The following is a 23,820-nucleotide window of genomic DNA, read 5'->3' on the forward strand; positions in this document are numbered from 1 at the left end:
ATAATTGATAGTGACAATCCGTTTTTGTTAAAAATATTACAATCTGTGGATGAAGCTCCAAGCAATGATCACTTGGTTGATGTCACATTGAAACTACTGAAGAGTTTGTGTGTTTGTATGAGGGAAACGCTTAAAGAAAAACAGAGACATTTGATGTTTAATGGCGAAAACAACGCATTATACCTCGAGGACAGCGCGCACGAAGACGATGCCAAAGTTCTTGATCTGTACAAAACTATTTATAACAAAACTTGCCACAATGTGCAAAATGACTTAGTTAAACATAATATTACTGATAGTGATCACATGACGTGTGGTAAAACTGAAGAGAACACAGTTAACAGCGCGACTACTGCAGCGTATATAAATAACGATAAAATAGATTTGAAGTCTATACTATTTAAGTCTTTAATATTAACAAAACAGTATCACAATTATACTGTAAGAAGACAGCAATTGTTTAAGAATTATCGATCTTCATCTAATCCGACAAATGATGGTATTATATTTTTAATAACATTACATCCAGTCAAAAATAAAGGTGAGAGAAGGGCGTTGTTAAATGTTACTGAACAACTGGAACTTGACCATTTATTAAATTCCAATTCACTAATTGATATAACGATATTGACTTCAAAACAGGCTGAAGAAAGGAAACTAAATAGCACTGTATCTGACTGCAATTTACAATCAATATATGCATTTTTAATAGAAAGTGATAAAATAAATATGACCAAAAAATTCCGAATATTGAGAAAAAGAAACACGACAAGATTATATATAGAAACAAAACCAACTCACAATTATTCTGACTATTTAAATATGTGTTGTAATAACAGCACTAGAAGTTCAGAATGTACAAGACATGCTTTAACAGACAATATAAGGACTGTCAATAAATCTAAAGAAACTTTACAACATTACAAAAATACCATATCTAAAATTAAAAATTTGGTCAGTTTGTATAAAAAAAGAAACAAGGGAAAAGAAAATTTAAATAATGATAAAATGTTTATCATTAATGCTATTATTAGTGAACATGAGTCTGTTAATAAGCCCAATGAAACTGATGCCAAAGGAATTACTCGTAGTATAATTAAAAAATTACCGAAGACCGCCGATGAAAATACAGCGTCATCCTCTACAACTGAATATCTTGATTCAATGAAAACAGATGTATTAAGTGTTAATATTTCTATAAGCATTAGTAGTGACAATAATAAAAATATCTTAACAAATGCAATAACTAATAAGTATATTCCTGAAAAATATATTGATGACGCCAGTGTTGAACAAAAGAAAAAAAGAGAACAGGTTCGTGTTAAAAATCACAAGATTAATTCCAAAATTAGAATTTTAGATAATGATTCATTGTCGAAAAATACGTCAGCATCGGATTCAATATTTTTATTTCCTGGAGATCGAAAAAAAGACAAAATTCTATCCACAAAGGAATATTCAAGGAATAAAACGACTAATGAAAAAGAATTTAATTTATCACAGTCAAAACAAAAATGTATATCACATTTGACTACAGTATCACCAGGCATGAAGTCTGAAGTGCTTAAACAGATTTCGAATTTAGATTTAAATGAAATTAATGGAAAAATAAAACAAGAAACAATTAATGATAAAATTTTCAAGAACATGCAACACAACATGACGCCTACAGATAATAAAAAGAAAAAAAATATATCTGATTTTGATTTTGTAACAAAATCGACCCGATCTAAAGACGAAACTGAGGGGAAAAAAGAAAACATTGGTAACGTAAAAGCGGTTTTAAACAATTTAAACTTAAATTTTGCATACGAGAGCTCTATTGCAAGCAAAAGTAAGGATAATTCAACAAACAGTTTGCTTTTACCGTCTGATAAAATAATAAATGTTACTTCTCTTCCCAATTTTTCAAACAAGCCAAAACCTCTTAATGCCTTCAAAGAGGTATACAAAGAGAATAGAATGAACACGGAATTGGAATTTAGGAATATTGACAATATATCAATCAAGGAAGATTCAAATGTCGCATTTAAAAATGATAATGATAACTCTAAAAAAGAACCACTGACAGAAATTGAATTTGATAAAAGTGGAAAGTACAAAAACGAGAAAAGAAATTTTTTGGATACTACATCACATGACACTTTGTCCCTTTGGCCAAAAAAGTATCTGAACAAGAATTTCGAAGAGAAATCTATAATTACAATGAATAATATTCAAAATGAAGATATCTTTCACCAGAAAGGAGGCACAAGGAAACCTAAAACAAATAACTATTATGATGATGTGATGAAACATATCTCTTCTCCAACAACCTTTAATGTTTCGGGACAAGAGAAAGGTTTTCATACATCTTTACACCCAATTATTAAAGTTGGAAGTGTTACCGATGAAAAATTATTGAAAATTAATCAAAATAAAATGAATATTAGTCTGAATGAATCGAAAAAGTCTAGCAAGTATAAAATCAAATTTAAAACCAAAAGTTTTACTGAAATCTATGATAATAACGTGTTTTCTGTATCCTCTGAACTTGATTCTGGGGAAGGTGAATCGGATTCTGTTTTGCCATCAAATGAAATTAAAAAAGTTGTAAATAATATGCTTCCAGATTCTTTTGATAAAAATGAGGGTACCGTTTCAACGACAAACAAGACTTCTGTAAAATACAAAAACAATCTATTGTTGAAAAGCACTTTTTTTCATCCGTTATATTCATCGCAAGTAACAAATATTGACTTGAATTTAAATGACAGTAGCAATACAGCCTATAAGCCGAAACTTAGAGACAGGCGTAAATATGAAGTTAATACATTGGAAAGCTTCATCGACATGACAAAATCAATGCACCAAAAACTTGAGAAAAGCTTTTCTCAAAAAACAACTGCTTCAGATAATGATGAAGTAACAAATGCTGATGAACCGGATGATTTTCTAAGATTAACAACAGTGCAAGAAAGAGGAAAAACAAATCCATTTGAAAATACTATTGACATACCGGAAACAACAGAATTTATAAAAAAAGCGAAAAAGGAAATGACTTCACTAAAACCACCAACTTATACTACTAATAAAAATATGATAATGCTTGATTTAAGCAAAATATCAGTAACAAATGATGTGTTATTAAAGGAAACACAAACAATCAATACAGATTTTAAGCAATCAGTTGATATTTCAACTATGAATCCAACTGAAGTAAAAATTACTGATTCTCAACCAATTTTTTATGTTCCTATCACAAATGAAAGAGAAGTAAATGAGAAAAAGATAACGAATAATTACAATACAAATGACCTTAAAATATTAGTTAATTCTTCCTTTAATTCGACTGATTTATATGAAACCACTAATAAGAAAGAGCGAACAGCTAAAATAGAATATCCCCACGTAATTCATTCTCAAGTTCCAGAAAAATATTTGTCTCATAGAAATAACTCAAAAATTTTGGCTCCTAAAACTAGGGAAAATAATAAAAATACCTCTTTCGCAAAAAAATATAAATATTATATTAATGAAACACAGATGCCCAATCATTTTGAACTAAAAAACTTGGATAAAAGTACAAAAGGTTTAAAAGTACATTTTAAAAACAAGTTAGATAAAAATATGTTTTCAAATTACATTTCTAATTTTATTTCTGAGACATTCATGACAGAATATAGCACATTTTTAGCAAAACAAAATCAATATAAAAAACCTATAATTAACACTGTCAGCACAAGAAGTAAAATTTTCACAAAAAAACCTGATATTAGTACTTCTTATTTTCAAAAATCAACTCTTAAAAGTAATCAAAAGGATAAACTTGAAACAAGAATATTAAATTATTTCCAATTTGATAAATTCGAACCCGTTCGCAAATACAATTCTACTTTTTTTGATAAAGATAATTTAATTCCAAGTTTACCTGACTCATCAAAAAGTATAGTCATGAATATTACAACAATTCAACCAAATGAAAATTCAGTACAGAAATCAAGTTACGAAGAGAACTTCAAAGTATTTGCAAATCAAGTATCCGAATATCAGTCCAATTCGACTGCTATAAATATGGATTACTTTGATATTTTTTTATACACTATGGGTAGGGAGACAAGGGCAATGTTACACATAACCGACCAAAATAAAATTCTTAAAACAACTGCGCCGAGTGATGAGCTAAATACAAATTTAAATAAATTAATTAATAATTCAACATTAATATCCCAACAAGAAAAAAATAATTATTTTGGGAAGCCTGAGATTAAAACAAAAGTTACAAATTATCTTAGTAATGTTATTGATTTACCAAACACAAAATTAAATAAAAGCTCAATTTCTGAAAATATTGACGCTGATCTATCTAATTTCTATACACTTTTTTCAAAACCGTTTATTCAAAACAACGAACAAACTACAGATGCACTAAAAATATATGATTCAACATCAAAAATAAGTCCACACGTTCAACAAGTTTTGACCACAAAATTGTATTTGGATAAAGTTATTCCTACATTCAGCAAAAATGAAAATCGTTTTCCAGAACAGAAATCAAATAATATAATGTATGACATTATTCCTACTAATAAGCCAAATCAATTCGTTACTTCCCCAGACATTGCAAAGAATGATAAAAATGTAGTCAGTTTGATCAAATATAAAGAAAACTCAATCGGAAAATTTGAAACAGAAAATTTGAATGTAATCGATATTCCAAAATCGGCGGAAATCACTACCAAAACCTTTAAAAAACCTTCTTTCTCTTTAAAGAACACTGATTTCTTGTCGATTCCTAAGCGTACTTTCCAAAACCATGAGAAAGGCCAATATCCTAACGAATACCCTTCCAATGGATTTAACATGTTACCAAATACGCAACCAGTTTCATTCAATTCTATTAACCAAAATCACGACATTATTCATAACAATGGAATTGAAACAACGGATTCTAGTAATGGGATTATTGGTTCAAAAATGAATGACATTTATTCATACCCGACGATCGGAAATACAGTGTTAGAATCAAATATTAAAACAATACCATACAAAAAAGTTTTGCCAACCCCGATACCGACATTTAGGTTAGTTACAAAAACACCAGAAAGTCAAAATGATAAAAAGAATACATTACCACATCACTATATAAGTACAAATATTTTTGAAGAAAGAACGCAAACACCTGCCGGAGAAAGAGATATTTTAGCTAGCGACACAATGAAAAATAGTCATGATGTATCAAAACATTCAACCAGTACTGTTAAAAATAAATTTAATATTTTATCTAGTAATCCAATTACTTATTTTACAAATACGACAAAATATTCCACCAAAGCGTTCGATAAAGTGACAACCATTAAACCTGTGACAAAGTTTCAAATGGATAAAGACATACAATTCAGTAAGGAAAATCAAAACCAATCATATTCGTATCATAAAAGAGAAAATTTTACTTCAAAGCATAATAATTCGACCAAAATACCTTTTCACTTAAACTTTGATAAAGGCAATATGTTAAGTGGGGTTAATAATTGGAATAATAATTATAAATATAAATCATTACTGGGAGATAATTCGTCGGTAAATTCAAATGCGACTGGGAAGAATTCCTTAAGTATTCCTTCAAATCCTGAAAGCATTGAGATAACACCTAACTTGACAACAGAGATGTCTACTAAGAGATCAAGATGGATATCAACCAAAACTCCAGCTAGATTAAATAAAAAAATTGATAGTAACGCAAGATTACAACATAACTCACTAGTAAACGTTAGTAAAAGACCAGATCAACACATCAATGACGCCGAAAAATATGAACATGATACAACTACGTCACAAGCAAAATTTATATTTATGTCAGAACCTCCAGTATCAATTTTCTCACATACAGTGACTAGTTTATACAAACATAATTTCACCATTGTAATGTCACCGTTACTGAATAATACTATGGTTCCCAATACAAATGAAACTGAGTATACAAAAAGAGCATATAAGTTAATGAGGCCTGTAAATATTACAACACGTGGCTATCAAACTACAAAAAAATATATTGAGCCTCCTTTATTTTCAAAAACAAAAAGTGAATTAAATAATACTTATAAAGAGAAAGCTATTACTTATTCCACTTTAACAAAAACTTCTGAGGAGAATTCATTAAAATATCAAAATAAAATACATTTAGCATCAACAAGTAGAATTAAAAATGAACCAATTGAAAATGCAATGAACTTAAAGCCAACTAAGGACAAAGGAGAACTATACGTTAAAATAGATAAGAATGATGTTAAAACAAATAAATCTGTATTACCTAACACTTCATATTATGGTTTCTTTGAACCAATTATATCTGATACGCAAACCACTGGGAACCAGAGCAGAATATTGATACCAAAATCAGATTTACATACAAAAATATTTGCCTCCAATAAAAAAAATCTATCTCAAATTGAGAAGAAACTAAAAAAAGAATATTTAACACCGAGTGCCAATCTACTAAAACTGAATATGACCAAAGATAAGATATATAAGAATCTAATAAACGATTCTATTTCAATATCAAAGACTATGTTTGATAATGAATTACGAAGATATCAAAATATAGATAACTTGCAAAAAAACACATACGCAAACCACAGTACAAAAGATATTCAACGTGTACGGAATTTGTTACCTTATAATTCTATTTCCAACTATACGGTGAGTAACACAAATATTACAACACCATCACATGTTATTAACAATAAAATATCAAAATCGACACCTTTTTTGACGTCAAAGAGTCTAAGCTCACTAAAACCAGATGGTTCTTTATTTCCCAATATCTCAACAAGAAATCCAATGAGCACTGAAAAGTTTAATCATAATCCTTTGATAAAGTTAAATAAAGCATCACCTGCAGAAGCTTCACATAATTTAGTAATCAATGATATGTTAAATAATGAAATAGTATATAATGGTTTGCCATCTACATCTACTGATAATATATTGAAAAATATTTTTATGAAACAACCCAGTAATAATATAAACTTATTTGAGGAAACAGTTTCAGAAACCAATATTGTCGTTTCCCCAACTGATGAAACTGTTACAAACCAGATAAATACGAATAGTGAAGTTTCTATAACTAAAGAATTTATTTCTAACCCGACTACGCTAAAAAGTAATATATCAACTTTTCCTTTATCTCAATACTTAAATACACAAATAGATAATAATATTCCATTGTCTGATGAATTTGTAAGTAACTCGATATTGACAAAAACCGAATACTTTACAAATCCTCTTAATTTCAATTTTACCAAATCACAAACTAGAAGTAACATTCTCCCACCCGGTACAACTTTATCAAATTCAATAATGGAGAACGGAAAATTATTGACTACTCCTTTAAATTCCGAACATTTCAATTCACAAATCAGCAATAAAGTAACATTGTCCGATGAAACGATTCCAAAACCGATAATGTCGAAAACAGAATATTCCACTAAACCTCTAACTCCTAAATATGTAACATCACAACTTAGCTTCCCATTTTCTGATGAAAATGATTCAAATGAATTAATGATAACTACAGAATATACCACCGAACCCCATACTTCAAAATTTTTGATCACACAAACAGGTAATAATAACAAATCATCATATGATGAAACGGTTACAAATCATATATTGGTAAAAACAATTTTACCTTCACGTCCTATTAAACTGAAATATTTAAAAAAACAAATAAGTAAATATATAACAAATTCTATTTCTAATAGTATAGTTACTAACACGGGATATAATACAACACCTTTAAGTTCTAAATATTTCAATAAAAGCAGTCGTAACATTCACTTGTTAGGTAAAACAGTTTCAAACCCGTTTTTCACAAAATCTAAAATATCAACCATTCCTCTCAATTCTAAATCTGAAATCAGTAGTTCACACAAGAACTTCAGTTTAAAAGAGATAATGATAAAAACAAATGTACCGTTTATTCCTTTTACTACAAAATATTCTAAATCTCAATTATATAGTTACATCTCTGATGAAACTGTTCTAAGACCAACATCGACAAAAAAAGAATATTTCTCGAATCCTCATACTTTAAAACATTTAAAATTGCAAATTAGTGGTGACGTTCCCTCATTTTTGAAAACTATCCCAAACCAAATAATGACAACAGAATCCGAAATATTCACAATTCCCAGAACCTTAAGCCCAGAACGTTTTAAATCACATATTATAAGTACATCATCACATGGGATAGATTTAAAATCGATAACATCCAAAACAAAATATTCCACTACAACTTTAACTCCTAGTAAATCAAGTTTTGACATTTCTTTATCAGGTAAAACTGTTTTAAATCCAATAATGATCAAAAAGAAAACTTCTACTACTCCTTTAAAATCGGAATTTTCAAAATCACAAATAAGTAATAACATTATATTTACTGAAGAACCCTTTTTAAATCCAATTGTGACAAAAACAAATGTATTCTCTACTTCTATTACTTCACAAAATGTAAAATCACAATTAAGTAATGACATTCCAATATTTAATAAAACTAAACCAAAGCCGATGGTGTCCCAGTTAAAATTATCTTCGGATCCTTTGATTTCAGAACATGTAATTAATAATTCGTTAACGGATGCTACTCTTTTAAAGCCTTTATTAACGAAAACAGAATACAGCACTACGCCATTTACTTCTAAATATTTAAAATCAGAAAAGAGCATTAGTAATATGCCACGACCTAGTCAAACCGGTTCAAACCCAATAATAACAAAAATAGATAATTCTTCTGAACCACTAAATAATAAATCCTTGACTGAACATGGTAAAACTAACATTCCCTTGTCCGAGAAAACTATTTCAAATCCAATAATTGTCAAAACTGAAATGTCTACCCTCCCTTCAAGTTCAGAATATTTTAATTTACAAATGACTAATAACATGAAAAAATCAGATAAAACTGTTTTGAACCCGATTATGATTAATACATATACTATTCCTTCCACTTTACATAATATTATATCACAATTCGGTAATGAAATTCTATTAGCTGTAAAAAATACTTCAAATCCAATGTTGCCCCAAAAAGAAATTTTGCCCATTTCTATGACTTCAAAACATTTAATATCGCAAAATAATAATGATGTTATCGACGAATTGAATAAAACTCCTTCAAACTCAATAACGGCTAAAACAGGATATACTTCGCCAGTAATATATGAATATTTAAAATCAACATTTGGCAAAAGTAACATTTCCTTACCTGTTAAAACTATTACAAACTTGATATTTATACAAAACAATACGTCTATAATTCCTTTGAGTTCAAAAAATTTGAAATTACGAACAAGTACATCCAAATCACTATTTGGAGAAAATGTGTCAAATTTGATATTAACAAAAACAGAATATATTACCAAACCTCTTAATAAGTATTTCACCTCACATATTAGAAGAAACAGCACTCCTTTATTTGGAGAAACAGCTTTAAACCCGCAAGTTGCTAAAACGAATGAGCTTTATAATCCTTTAACTGCAGAACATTTAAAATATGAAATCAGTAATAATATTCCAACATCTTATGGAACTATTTCAAGTATGCCATTAACAAAAGAAGAATATTTTACTAAACCTCTAACATCAAAATATTTCATCTCGCAATTAAGGAAGAGCAATATTCCAATAACGAATAAAATTATTTCGTATCCAGTGATTACAAAAACCGAATATTTCACTCCGCCGCTGACCTCAGCATATTTAAACTCAACAACAAGCAGTTACAAGATTCCCTTATCTAGAAAAACTATTCCAAGCCCGACCATGACCAAATCAGAATATTTAACAAATTATTCAACTTCTGAATATGTTAAATCACATATAACCAGTATTAACAATTCCATATCTGTCAAAAATATTACAAATCCAATAATAATAAATACGAAAACATTTGCTATTCCCTTAACTTCAAAATATTCAAAATCACAAGTGGGTGTTAAAATACCATTAACTGATGAAACCTTTCCTTCGCTTTTAACATCTGAACATTCAGAATCACAAAGCAGTGATAACATTCCTTTATCAGATAAATTCGGTTCAAATTCAATTAAAACAAAAGCAAAATATTCTGCTTCACCACTAACTTCCAAATATGCGAAATTAGAAAATATTTCGCTTCCAAACCCAATAATGACAAAAAACAAAGTGTCTACCCTTCCTTTGACTTTACAATATTTAAAATCCCAAATAAGTAAAAAGACATCATTAGCAAGTCCAATAATTTCAAAACCAATTTTGATCAATAGAAATTTTTCGAGTGTTCCTTTCATGTCTGAATATTCAAAGCTTCAAATGAATAATAAAACTTTGATATCTGATGAAACCAATTTGAATCAAATAACAAATAAAACCGAATATTATACTATATCATCTACTTCTGAATTTTTAAAATCACAAATTGGTAATAAATTTCCCTTATCTGATGAACTCGTCTTAACCACACCGATTAAAAAAGAACTATTTATTCAATCTCGGACTAAAAATCTTCCAGACCCGTTAATAGAAAGAAAATTTGCCACTACTCCTATCTCAAATTATTCAAAATTACAAAACTATTCTACTATTTCTTCATCTGATAAATCAAATCACATTACTGCACAAAGCGAATTCTTCCCTATAACTGTTACTACTAAATATCCTCAAATACAAATCGGTAATAGAAACATTCCCCCGTCAGATAAAACTGATAGAAACTCAACAATGAAATCCACAAAAGTTCCATCTATTCCATTAAAATCACCAACCGAAAATACAATTATTTTATCTGAAAAACTTGTGCGGAATCCGATGGTGACAGAAAATAATTTCTCTGCCGTACCTCTAACTTCTAAATATTTTTCAAAACTCAAAAGTATTCCTACTATCTTTGATCAAAATATTTCGAACCCAACAAAGAGCACAACGAATGTTTTAAATGTTTCTGTAACTTCTGGATATGTGAAATCAAAAGGCATTAATTCGATTTCCTCATCTGACGTAAGTTTTTTTAATCCAAATATTTCAAACTTTGTGTTATACACTGTTCCCCTAACTTCAAAATATTTAAAATCAATGATCAGCAGTGAAAAAAATCTATTAACTAATGATACTGTTTCGAATATGATTGTTACAAAAAAAGTTGATTTTCCTATTACTGTAACGCCAATCAAAAGAGGTTCCATAGCTTTAAAAAAGAAAGATTTGTTTTCGATGGAGACAACTAGAAAATATGGAGGCAACACTGTTGATACAATAGTGCCATTCAAAATACTGTATCCGGCAGTTAAACAAAATGTTGACAATATTAAACAATATAATGATCAAGTATCAGAAATCGATGAAAGATCTAGCAGAAGAACGACAATGTCAACCTCCAGTAATTTGTCAAACCCAGACAAAAAAGAACATAAGCCTAACATTACCCAATTATCATACCCAGATACACATATAAAAGATATAATTTTCCCTATTGAAATAATTTCATATACGCCAATAAAGAAAAGAAAAACCACTATAAATCCAAACAATACAGAGAAACAATATACTATTTTGCCTGTTAATATTGAAACAAATACACAAACAAGAATACAAAATAGAGGAAAAGAAATAACACGCGTTGAAAAGATAACGAAAACTTCGGACATAGACAAAATATCTCCTTTTTTAACATCTAAACAAATTAAAACATGGATAACAAATCTACCAGTCGAAATAATTTTCAATCCATCTTTAATAGACAAAGTATCTTCTACTTCTTTAAAATCTAAATTAATAACATCAAAAATTACCATTAAATCTGCTTTACCTGTTATTAGAACTTCAACAATCAAATCATTTATAAATACAGTTAAAGAACCTGGTATAACAAAGCTAATAAAATCAAATTTGGAATATATTAAGCCATCAAAGACGTTTAATGAATCATTGTCCAATACAAATCAAGCTACAGATTTATATAATAACTCAACTAAGTACAAAAAGTCAAAAATAAACTTATCAGAAAATCATTTTATATCAGCTTCAACAAAAGCTAATTCCACTGCTAGCGAAAAGAAAAGGTTTAATATTTATCACACATCGCCAAGTCCAATTTCACTTGCGGCTAGTAATTTTTCCACTGGACGAAAAGGTTTTAATAATATTAACAAAACTTTAAAACGGCTACCAAATAAAACCGCTAAGATAAATTTGAGAAACATAACAAACTCTAAACTTATGTTAGTTAAGTCAGTCAGAAGTCAGAAAAATAAAAACAAAATAAAAACATTGAATGACATTGCTCGTAAAATGAACGAAAATTTGAAAGTCAATACTGCTTCAACTGAAAAAAGTAGCACTTCTGAAAATGTCGCCACGAAACCTATAAAATACAATACTTTTAAACCTGTTTCAGAAGAGGAAATATCTATTTCATTCGAAACCAAACAAAAAAAGGAAAAACAATGGCTACCGAATCAAATTAATAATTGGAATGGTATTCATATGCTTAAAAATTCCACAACTTGTGAATTAATTTATAATATAAGCCAACAGTTCCTTAAAACCCTACCAATACTTAAGAAACTTCTTACAGCAACCAACTGCACTTTAGATAATAAATTACAAAAGGTAACAGTTACAGAGAAACCTCGTGTTGTGAAATTAAAAATTACAACTGTAGCCCCAAAGTACAAAACTTCAACAATCAAAACACTGCAAGCTAAAAATAAACTTCATACTTTAACTAAAACCAATCTCTACCCGGTCAGATTCAAACCAAAATTATTAAGAAGAGTTAATTTCAATAAAAATATTATGGAATTGACCACAACTAAATCAGATTCATTTCAAATAGACAACTATCAAGCCAAAAATAAAGGCCCTAAAACATTAAAGACCATTATCCCTAATTTGTATAAACAGAATGCTATGAAACAAGATTACAGAGAGCGGATAGCTCAAAAAAATATCCACTTTCAACCATTTATGCTAAACGAAGCGCCTAAACAAAATCAAGGACGTCAAATTTTATTGAGACCAATATTTCAAGGGAGCGATCCAAAAGACTTTAAAGTTGAACATGTACGACCCAAGCCGCTCTTTATTAAGGATCTCGATAAGGATTTCTACAGAGAAGACTTCAGAACACATCATAAACCGAGCCTCACGTGGCGAGACAAAGTGAAATTTATCCAAGGGATATTGCACAATACTCCACAAGAAGAAGAGGCAACTGTAAGGAGTGTGTTGGAGAAACCTCGTCTCGCAGTCGATTCGGACAAACCGAAATTTTTAAGGGATAGGATAAATTCTATACGGAATTACGTTTACAGTGCAGATTTCGCCAAAACTACAGCTCAGGCTCTGTCGAAGACATATTTCATTAGTCCAGAGTTCGTGGATGTGTCGAATGAAGAACAAGTCATAGGACCTCTGCCTGTGGTGAAGTTCAGGAGAAGCCGGCAGACTCTCCGAGAACCACCTATGACTATACAGTCAACCACCAGCAAAGATGTAAGAAAACGTAGATCGCGGAGGACAATATTCTTTCTAAGCCCGACTGTGCCTTATAATAGATATTTTTAATTTTAGTTATTTACAAAGGAAGTATATAAAAATAAATTGTTAAGAATTGTGTAAACTTTAATTGTGTCTGTCATTAATTAGTTTTAAGTATTTTTTTTATTGTATATTTGCTATTCTATGTATGTATATAGGTTATGTAAATTATGCGTTTTATTTCTTAAGTTAACATTCTATTAAACAAAATCATTCAAACGCAGAATGATATTATATTTTCCTGCTCAGAATTTACCTATATATGAACAGCATACATTCATACCTATATCACTTGCGGGGTAGACAGAACCAACAGTATTGAAAAAGACTGATAGGCAACAAAGGAGACTCAAATAGAGACAGGTTGCTAGCACATCACCTTAAAAAAGTATCTCAAGCTTATGAGCCGCCTTTTACTACACCCATAGGAAAGAGATGGAGTGGTTCTATTATTTTTTCTATTGCTGCCGGGAACCACACGAATAGTTTCGCTAAAATTTAACATGCCAAATGTATAGCTAAAAATCAATTTGCAAAATGTAGAATTTTGGTTTAACACTGAGACTTGGATTTGTTGGACCGGTTTATTTGGTTTCTACCAAGAAAGACGTCGGCAGTCATTTGGACAATGTCTTCGTCACCGCTACCACTGTCGTTGTAATTTCGTAATCGCGATCAAATCCTATTGCAATTTGGGAAACGAAACAAAAAGTAGAGAAAAATTTAAACCATACATATGAATATTCATCTATACTAATATTACTCGTATAAAGCTGAAGAGATTGTTTGTTTGTTTGAACGCGCTAGTCTCAGGAACTACTGGTTCGATTTCAAAAATTATTTTTGTGTTTAGTAGACCATTTATCGAGGAAGGCTTGAGGCTATACCTGCCTTTTATGGTGGAAAAACAGGCGGGTATAGTGCTGTTTGCCGATGACACTTCTTTAATATTTAAATTAGATCGCCATAGCGAAAATGTAAGTTCGGTTAATAATATACTGTCGGCCATATCTATCTGGTTCTCAACCAACAATCTTCTTTTAAATGCTAATAAGACCCAATGCATTAAATTTACCCTTCCAAACGTAAGGCAGGCCAATACTGACATAACACTGGAAGGCCAGAAATTAGAATTTGTTGAAAATACAAAGTTTTTAGGAATTATAATTGATGCAAAGCTACAGTGGGGTGCTCATATTTCTAAACTATCCAATAGACTTAGCTCTGCCGCTTATGCTGTTAGGAGGATCCGACAATTGACAGATGTAGCTACAGCTAGGCTTGTTTATTTCAGCTATTTTCATAGCTTGTTATCTTATGGTTTACTTTTATGGGGTAGCGCGGCTGATATACAAACTATTTTTATAATTCAGAAAAGGGCCGTTCGCGCAATTTACGGCTTAGGACCAAGAGACTCGTTAAGACAACTCTTTAAGAAAATAAACATACCTACAGTAGCGTCCCAGTACATTTTTGATCTTATAATGTATGTTAGGAAAAATACCTCTTTTTTTCAAAAAGTTAGTGCCACAACTGATAGAAATTTACGTAATAAACATAAATTAGTCATGCCGTTTCATAGGCTTAGCAAAGTCAGTAAATCATTTATGGGGAACTGTATACGATTTTATAATAGGTTGCCGGAGTCTGTTCTTGATATGCCCAACCGAAAATTCAAAGAGTATGTAAAGAAAGTACTTTGTGGGAAGGCTTATTATAGGACTGATGATTACCTTAATGATAAAAACATCTGGCTCGAGCTTGGCACAGGAACCTCGTAATTAATTGTAGTTTAATTTGAACTTAAATCAAAATTTCAGTACACTCTGTACATAAATCTTTTTAAAATTGGCAATCCATAATATATATATATATATATATTTTTCTTTTTTCAATATTAAATCTCATAAATATATAAATCTCCCGTGAACAATGTATTCTCCCGTCCACATTCTATTCTAAGTATAATTTAATATTGTGAAGTTGACGTTGTTGATGAAAATGCTGCAGTGCAGTTTGTTACCGCTTCTTCTGCACTGACGCCTTGGAAGCGGCAGTAAACTTAGTTTTTAAGTAATTTATTTGACGTCAACCAAGTTGTTAAACCATACGACAATTATTAAGCGATATAATAATATCCTATAATAATGAATAAAAATTTTGAATTTGAATTTGAATTTGAATTTGCTATATAATATCACTGTCTATCAACAATCAACAACACACTCAAATGAGAAAAAACGGGGAAAATTATTCATCCTTGAGAGCTTCAATGATGCCCAATATAACTATTCCACGTGGACGAAGTCGCGGGCACAGCTAGTTCTGTATAATTTGACTATCCTCGTGCTGGCTTGAAAAATTCTTGCTTTAAAAACTTTACCAGGTCATAATAAAGGTCATAACCACGTCAGCATGTCAATTTTGCCATTTTTTTTAAACGCATTGATGACAACTTTTGGTATTCGGTTTAATACAAATTTGGCTTCGTTTTGAAAAATTTTTAGCAACAAATTTTCAAAACGAAGCCGTAACGCATTGGTTACGCAGCCGAAACGGTTCGGTTGTCGTATTCTGCTAAAGGACACGTAACCTTCCGTTTGCCGTTCGTAACTTATGCGTTTACAATATTTGACTTGAATATGATATTCTGCAGATAACAGATTGGTGGTTGGACGATATGTACCTGAAGGTGCGCGCCCCCCTGCCCATCAACTCCAACCCTGGCATGGTGTTTCCGCCCCGCCATTTCGCCAAGATGGAAGAAGTCGCTGACTTGGGAGCATTGTTTATTGACGATCTGCTGGACTATAAGGAGATGCTAGATAGGTAAGTAATAGCATATACATACCACTACGCCTGTTTCCCATTGGGTAGGCAGAAACTATGATATAAGAAGATATAAGAAGAACAATATGCTGCAGTGCAGTTTGTTACTGCACTGACGCCTTGGAAGCGGCAGTAAACTTAGTTTTAAGTAATTTATTTGACGTCAACCAATGTTGTGAAACCAAACGTTTTGACATTATTAAGCGATATGAAGTATCCTATAATAATGAATAAAAATTTTGAATTTAATTTGAATATGGATTTCCACTTGCTACGATCATTACAGACCTCTCCCGCTTCCACCACACTCATTACTCTTTTCATGCATATTCAACGAATACGGGTACTGTTAACATCTCCATTTTTCAAGACATTCGAAATTTGGTCCTTGAAAGTTCGACGAGGTAATATCACGTCTAATAATTCTAACCATGATTCAAAATATGTGTAAGGTTCTCCTGCAAATGTTGTGGAGGTCAGACGGGACATGTAAAACTTCGTTTGATACCTGATTTACACCCAATCGAGGATCATAGGTAAAGTTCCTCTTCAGACAGGTAAGGACGCCACCCGGACTAACGCCAAATATGGAGTATGAATAGTGTAGATCATTGAAATCAGTAGATCTATACTAATATTATAAAGCTACAGAGTTTGTTTGTTTGAACGCGCTAATCTCAGGAACTACTGGTTCGTATTGAAAAATACTTTTTCCGTCGAATAGACAATTTATCGTGGAAGGCTTTAGGCTTTATAACATCACGCTGCAACTATAAGCAGTAAAGAAATAATGGAATATGTGAAAAAAAACCGGGAAAATTATTCATCCTTGAGGCTTCAATGATGCCCAAAATAATTATTCCATGCAGACGAAGTCGCGGGCACAGCTAGTGTTTTGATAACAAGTATTTGTACATTAGGAATTGATCCGATTCTCAAGGTTAGTTAAACTCAGCAAAATTTCACATCCCCTTTTAATTCCAAGGGTTTAAACTGATTAATAATGTCAGACGCAGCCCGTAAACACAGCTGAAACTCAATTAACTCGTCGGGAACATTCGCAACATCTCGACGTATGATGTCGGAAATTACTGACAAATTGTAACAAGTTTGCATGCCAAATGTTAATCTGACATATTTCTTGATATGTTACTTCGTCTGTCAAAGCGTATTAACTAGCATTACTTCAGGATGAAATGTGATTCTGTCATGCTGTGAAAAGATGTTATACAGTTTTATTGGTCGATAGCCTGCCTAATATGACTTGGAGTTTTCTGTCTATCTCTCTTTTAGTCTCTATCAGTCTTTTCGAGACTGCTGCCTCTGTCTTCCTATTATGTGTATGTATGTATACATTAGTCAACAGTTTTCCATTAGTCGCTTCAACGTCATTCTCAGGAAGAGATGGAATGTTATTATTCCAAACTACACGCAGGAGTGTAGTCTAAATCAGAATATATCATATCAAAATCTGAAATACTTAATCTGACCTTCGGCCCGGACATCCTCGAATCATCGAAATAGAATTAGCCTCACTGATACGTAAATCTTTTTAAAATTGGCAATCCATAATATATATGTATATTTTAAATATTTAAATCTCATATAAATATATTAATCTGAACAATGTATTCTCTCGTCCACATTCTATTCTAAGTTTGGATAATTGTGAAGTTGACGTTGTTGAAGAAAATGCTGCAGTGCAGTTTGTTACCGCTTCTTCTGCACTGACGCCTTGGAAGCGGCTGTAAACTTAGTTTTAAGTTATTATTTGACGTCAACCAATGTTGTAAAATCAAACGTTTTGACAATTATTAAGCGATATAAAATTCTGAATTTTTTGAATTTTAATATATTTATTTTCAGGGGCGAACTCCCCCTGGAACGAGCCACCAGCCGCGAGAAAGGCCAGCCCCTGTGCATGGAGCAGTTCTACCGCCTCCTGGGCGTCTGCCGCATCCCAGGAGTGGGGAAGGATGAACTGGTTTTACCCAGTTATGACAACGATGGCGCCGAGAAGGAGGAGCTGATCATTGTCGCTTGTAGAAACTATGTAAGTCATGATTTAATTTACTTTACGTAAAAGATTAGCTGACTGACATATAAATTGAATTTAAATTGAAATTTACAAAAATAAAGCAGCATAGGTTTTTTATATTCCTCAAGGTTCTCTCGTACAGAAATTGTTGATATGAAGTTTTTTTTTTTAAATACATATCAATTTTTAGTAATAAATCATTATTGCTACCATTAAATGTCATATGAAGTTATTAGATAGGATAAATCATAAATATATACATACAAACATATAATCATGTCTATATCCCTTGCGGGGTAGACAAAGCCAACAGACTTGAAAGACTGATAAGCCACGTTCAGCTGTTTGGCTTGATGATAGAATTGAGATTCAAATAGTGACAGGTTGCTAGCCAATCGTCTAAAAGAAGAATCCCAAGTCAATAAGCCTATCCCTTAGTCGCCTTTTATGACATCCATAGAAAAGAGATGGAGTGGCCCTATTTTTTTTTTATTAATGTCTGCAACCACACGGCACAGCATATATATTAGATAAGACAAGAGGTGGGACAAGGGCAGGCCCCTAGTTATACTCGATTCGCCTTTTATGAACATGCAAATTAAAACTACGTTATTCATTTTTAAGTAGACATAAATCAAAATGAATAACATCAGACTGGTACATTCACAAAAGAGGTACGATTCATAGAGCAACAAAAAAAATCTCAGGCACTCCTTGAAAATTACAGCACTCCTCTATTTAGTCATAGGATTAAAACGTCTAGAAGGTCCAAGGCTAGCTTCCATTATGACAACAATAGATAAATTGACACAATCAAATCATCGTCAGCCTCCCCGACTAATTCTATTAAACAAGACCAAGTGCCGCAGTATCGACCGCAATTTGCCCGTTAGAGGGCGCCACCCACAACTTCGTTACCGTCAACATAACAGAATTAACGCTCCCGTTTTAACTTTTACTGGAATTTGATCAAGTATCTACCTATATACTTATATGCCGTGTGGTTTTCGGCATTTAAGAATAGAACTACACCATATATTTGTCATGGATGTCGTAAAAGGCCACTAAGGGATAGGCTTATAAACTTGGAATCATATAAATTTGGCTGAATGATAGAATTGAGATTAAAATAGTGATAGGTTGCTAGCCAATCGCCTAAAAGAAGAATTCCATGTTTATAAGCATATCCCTTAGTCGCCATTACGACATTCATGGATAAGAGATAGAGTGGTCCTATTCTTTTTTGTATTGGTGCCGGGAACCATACGGGTAAGTTAAAAAAATATATTTTTGTAATTTAGAATATCTGTGGTAAACCTTTATGTTTGATTAAATTTCAGCTACGAGGTGCCTGCTAATGGACGCTTAATTTACCTCGTGCTTGTGTAGAAATGCTAATTTTGATAATGGATAAACTTGAAGAGTTGGTATTTCATTGCGACCCCGCATCTGTGTTTCATCTCGAATTGCGTCGAGGGTCACATTATCACATTTGCGGATATAAATCATACTAAAAACAAATTCAGTTACCGTTTATTATGAAAATGAAGAAGTTTATTTGTTTAACTCCTTTACAGTATCTTATTTTGAATGGGATCTCCATTTTAGTATAAATACTTGTGTTTGGAATATCCGCTGTTCTTATGTGGCAATAAATACTTACAAATAATTATTGAATTTGATAAATCAAACTAGGATACAACTAAAAATATGAACTAACAACCTTGGATTAGACAAGGGAATGATAATTGTTTTTAATGTAAAAAATGTAGATCCTCTTTTGATTTGGAAGTGAAGACAAGTTTTGTGTCAGTCTTCCAGAACAAATAGTACCTATATTTACAAATAGAAATAGATTCATATTAACAAGGTGTCGTGTGGTTCCCGGCACCAATATAAAATTGAATAAAACAACTCCATCTATTTTTCACGCATGTCGTAAAAGACGATTAAGGGATAAATGTATAAACTTGGGATTTTAGGTGATGGGCTAGCTAGCTGTCACTATTTGAATCTCAATTCTATCATGAAGCCATGCAGCTGAACGTGGCCTATCAGTCTTTTCTAGACTGTTGGCTCTGTCTCTGTCTGTCTCGCAAGAGATATTGAGTAAAAAAATAACACTTGATTATGTGTATGAATGTATCTAATCATAATATTATTCACAGTTCTATCCAATCCCGGTGAAGGCCGTAGACCGTGGCCGCCTCAACGCTGGAGAGATTCAAGCTCAGATACTCCACGCTATGGTGGACGCCGCTGGAGCCCCACCAGCTCCCAGGGTAGGGCTCCTCACGTCCATGAACAGGGACTCCTGGGCTAAAGCCAGGGAACAGCTCATGAAAGGTGGGTTTACCATAATCATATTATAAGCGGTAATGCTTCAGAGTGTGGGGTCCATTAATATATGGTTTTTAGAGGTTAAAGGTTTTCGCAAAGAGTAACTGTCGCTTAACCTCGGATACTTAAAAAAATTACCCAGAACTTCTTAAAATTTGGAATGATCTAATTCTGCTTTTTCGGATAATACAAAGCGCAAGACGATCTGGCGAGCGGCAAGGGACATTGGAGACATGTTGTTACCTTTGCTTTAAAATCAGTGATCGACAACATACATACATACATATCATCACGTCTAAATGCCTTGCGGGGTAGACAGAGCTAGTCTTTGTTTGGAAAATATTCAACCTTCTTATGTTTGTTGTTATGTTGTTGGCCACATAAAAAAAAAGATATTACGAAAAATAACGAAAATAAAAAAGTGACGATCGACAGACGAATTCAAGAGCAAAATTTACCATGTGATTGTATTTTAATATTTAAAAAAGTACAAATGCATAAAATTTATTTATGTATTTGTGGAAATTGAATACAGTTCGATATAAGTACAGGAAATGTGAAGTTTTAGTTGTTTTGTAAATACAGTTCCAAGTAAAATTCCATTTACCAAAGACTAAGTAAACAGTCTTGAAGACTGAAAGGCCACGTTCAGCTGTTTGGCTTAATGATAGAATTGAGATTCAAATAGTGACAGGTTGCTAGCCCATCGCCTAAAAGAGGAATCCCAAGTTTGTAAGCCAATCCCTCAGTCGCCTTTTACGACATCCAAAGGAAAGAGATGGAGTAGTCCTATTCCATTTTCTATTAGTGCCGGGACCCACAAGGCAATGATGTGATCGACAAAATGGAAAATTTTCCGAGAATTATGACAATTTGGCAAATTTCTACAGAAATGTTTACTTTGAATGTCACTATTTGAATCTCAATGAATCAATGATGAAAATGCTGCAGTGCAGTTTGTTACCGCTTCTTCTGCACTGACGCCTTGGAAGCGGCAGTAAACTTAGTTTTTAAGTAATTTATTTGACGTCAACCAAGTTGTTAAACCATACGACAATTATTAAGCGATATAATAATATCCTATAATAATGAATAAAAATTTTGAATTTTGAATTTTTTTGAATTTTGAATGCCATCATAAAGCCAAACAGCTGAACGTGGCCTATCAGTCTTTTCAAGACTGTTGGCTCTGTCTACCCCGCAAGGGGTATAGACGTGATGATATGTATATATGTATGTTTACTTTCATAGATGAGAACAACCGCACAAACCTCGAGCTGATCTCCCGAGCTCTGTGCTTGCTGTGCATCGACGAGGCCGGCGGCGACTGCGCCGGCGCCGACGGCGACACCAACGCGATGCTGCGCGCCATGCACGGGGCGGGCACTGCGCACCACTCCGCCAACCGCTGGTTCGACAAAACTGTGCAGGTATAATAATAACCACACGGCAGTGACGTGTGGTTCCCGGCACCAATACAAAAAAGAATGGGACCACTCCATCTATTTCCCATTGATGTCGTAAAAGGCGACTAAGGGATAGGCTTACAAACTTGGGATCTCCTAGTCCTTTTTTGTATTGGTGCAGGGAACCACACAGAGAAAATTGTTAAAAAATGTGATAAATGAAGCACTTATTAATGAAACTGATAGCACCACAACCAAGTGATGGATTTGACCTCAAAGCTGTTTATACATACATACATACATAACATGACGCCTCTTTCCCGGAGGGGTAGGCAGAGACTACCTCTTTCCACTTGCCACGATCTCTGCATACTTCCTTCGCTTGATCCACATTCATAACTCTCTTCATGCAAGCTCGGCGGTTACGGGTACTTTTGACCTGACCCTTTAGCTGTTAAACTGTTTATCAAGTCAATAAATTAGATTTAAAGAACTTTATTTCCTCATAAAGAATTAACAATTCACTTACTGAGAAACTCACAATATACATCATAAGTATAGCAAGACAGCGAGCGTATATAAAACAAAAATTAAAATAAGGAACTATGTAGGGTAGGAGTCACAAAAATCTGCGTCGACTGCTAGTTGCGCTTGCGCATCGGGCAACCACGGATCTAAAGTTCACAGAGCGCAATCTGGATGTGGCATAATAGTATCAATGGTATTATAGTAAATTATTTTGTATCTGTGTTTATTAAAATTTCTTGCAGCTGCTGATATCATCAGACGGAACCCTCGGCCTGTGTTATGAGCATAGTCCAGCAGAGGGCGTAGCAGTGGTCCGCTTGGCGGAGCGGGTGCTGGCCAGAGCTGAAGTGTCAGAGAGGCCTGCACCCCCCTCGGTACTGCTGCCGGCGCCGCAAGCCATGAAGTGGAATGTGACAGCGGATGTGCAGAGGACCATTGATGTGGCTGCTAGGGACCTTGATCGGTAAGTATCCAAGATTCTTGGTGCCGTGTGGTTCCCGGCACCAATAAAAAAAAAGGAATAGGTCCACTCCATCTCGTTTCCATGGATGACGTAAAAGGCGACTAAGTGATAGACTTATAAACTTGGGATTCTTCTTTTAGGCGATGGGCTAGCAACCTGTCACTATTTGAATCTCAATTCCATCATAAAGCCAAACAGCTGAATTTGGCCTATCAGTCTTTTCAAGACTGTTGGCTCTGTCTGCCCCGCAAGGGATATAGACGTGATTATATGTATGTATGTATTCTTGGTTTGTCAAGAGAAGACAGTATTATCCGGTTTTTTCGTTAGGTTTTACGTGATCTCGTTTCAGCTTTATGTGATAGAAAACTCCATAATGACTGTGGTCAAAGAGTAGAGTGGGAGAGACATATTGTGACAGCATCTGAGAAAATCTCAAAACTATAGGCTACGATAAAAGAGTGTGGACTTTTGTCCAGCTGTGAGACGTCAAAAAAATGGAGAAATTTTGAAAACCAAACGTCATCATCGTACATTGATAACTTTTGTGTGATGATTGATTGTACGACTTTTTAACCCACGTGCGCGATTCCTAAGCAGATTAATTTATAGTGAAGAGACTGTCTTCTAAATAACCCTAATAACATTACATATGGTTATAT

The 23,820-nt window shown here is 32.8% G+C and overlaps 1 protein-coding gene across 1 annotated transcript in view; it reads left to right on the forward strand.

The window, feature by feature from the left end:
* LOC106134789 (choline O-acetyltransferase) overlaps positions 1 to 23,820 on the forward strand; it is a 76,569-nt gene that overhangs the window by 49,213 nt on the left and 3,536 nt on the right. Inside the window, exons 5-9 of the mRNA XM_013334925.2 lie at positions 16,211 to 16,383; positions 18,250 to 18,436; positions 20,590 to 20,767; positions 22,013 to 22,191; positions 22,938 to 23,158. Coding sequence (XP_013190379.2) covers positions 16,211 to 16,383; positions 18,250 to 18,436; positions 20,590 to 20,767; positions 22,013 to 22,191; positions 22,938 to 23,158 — 938 coding nt within the window. The remainder of the gene's footprint in view (positions 1 to 16,210; positions 16,384 to 18,249; positions 18,437 to 20,589; positions 20,768 to 22,012; positions 22,192 to 22,937; positions 23,159 to 23,820) is intronic.

The sequence above is a fragment of the Amyelois transitella genome, chromosome 10 (assembly GCF_032362555.1).
Source record: "Amyelois transitella isolate CPQ chromosome 10, ilAmyTran1.1, whole genome shotgun sequence".
Lineage (NCBI taxonomy): Eukaryota > Metazoa > Arthropoda > Insecta > Lepidoptera > Pyralidae > Amyelois > Amyelois transitella.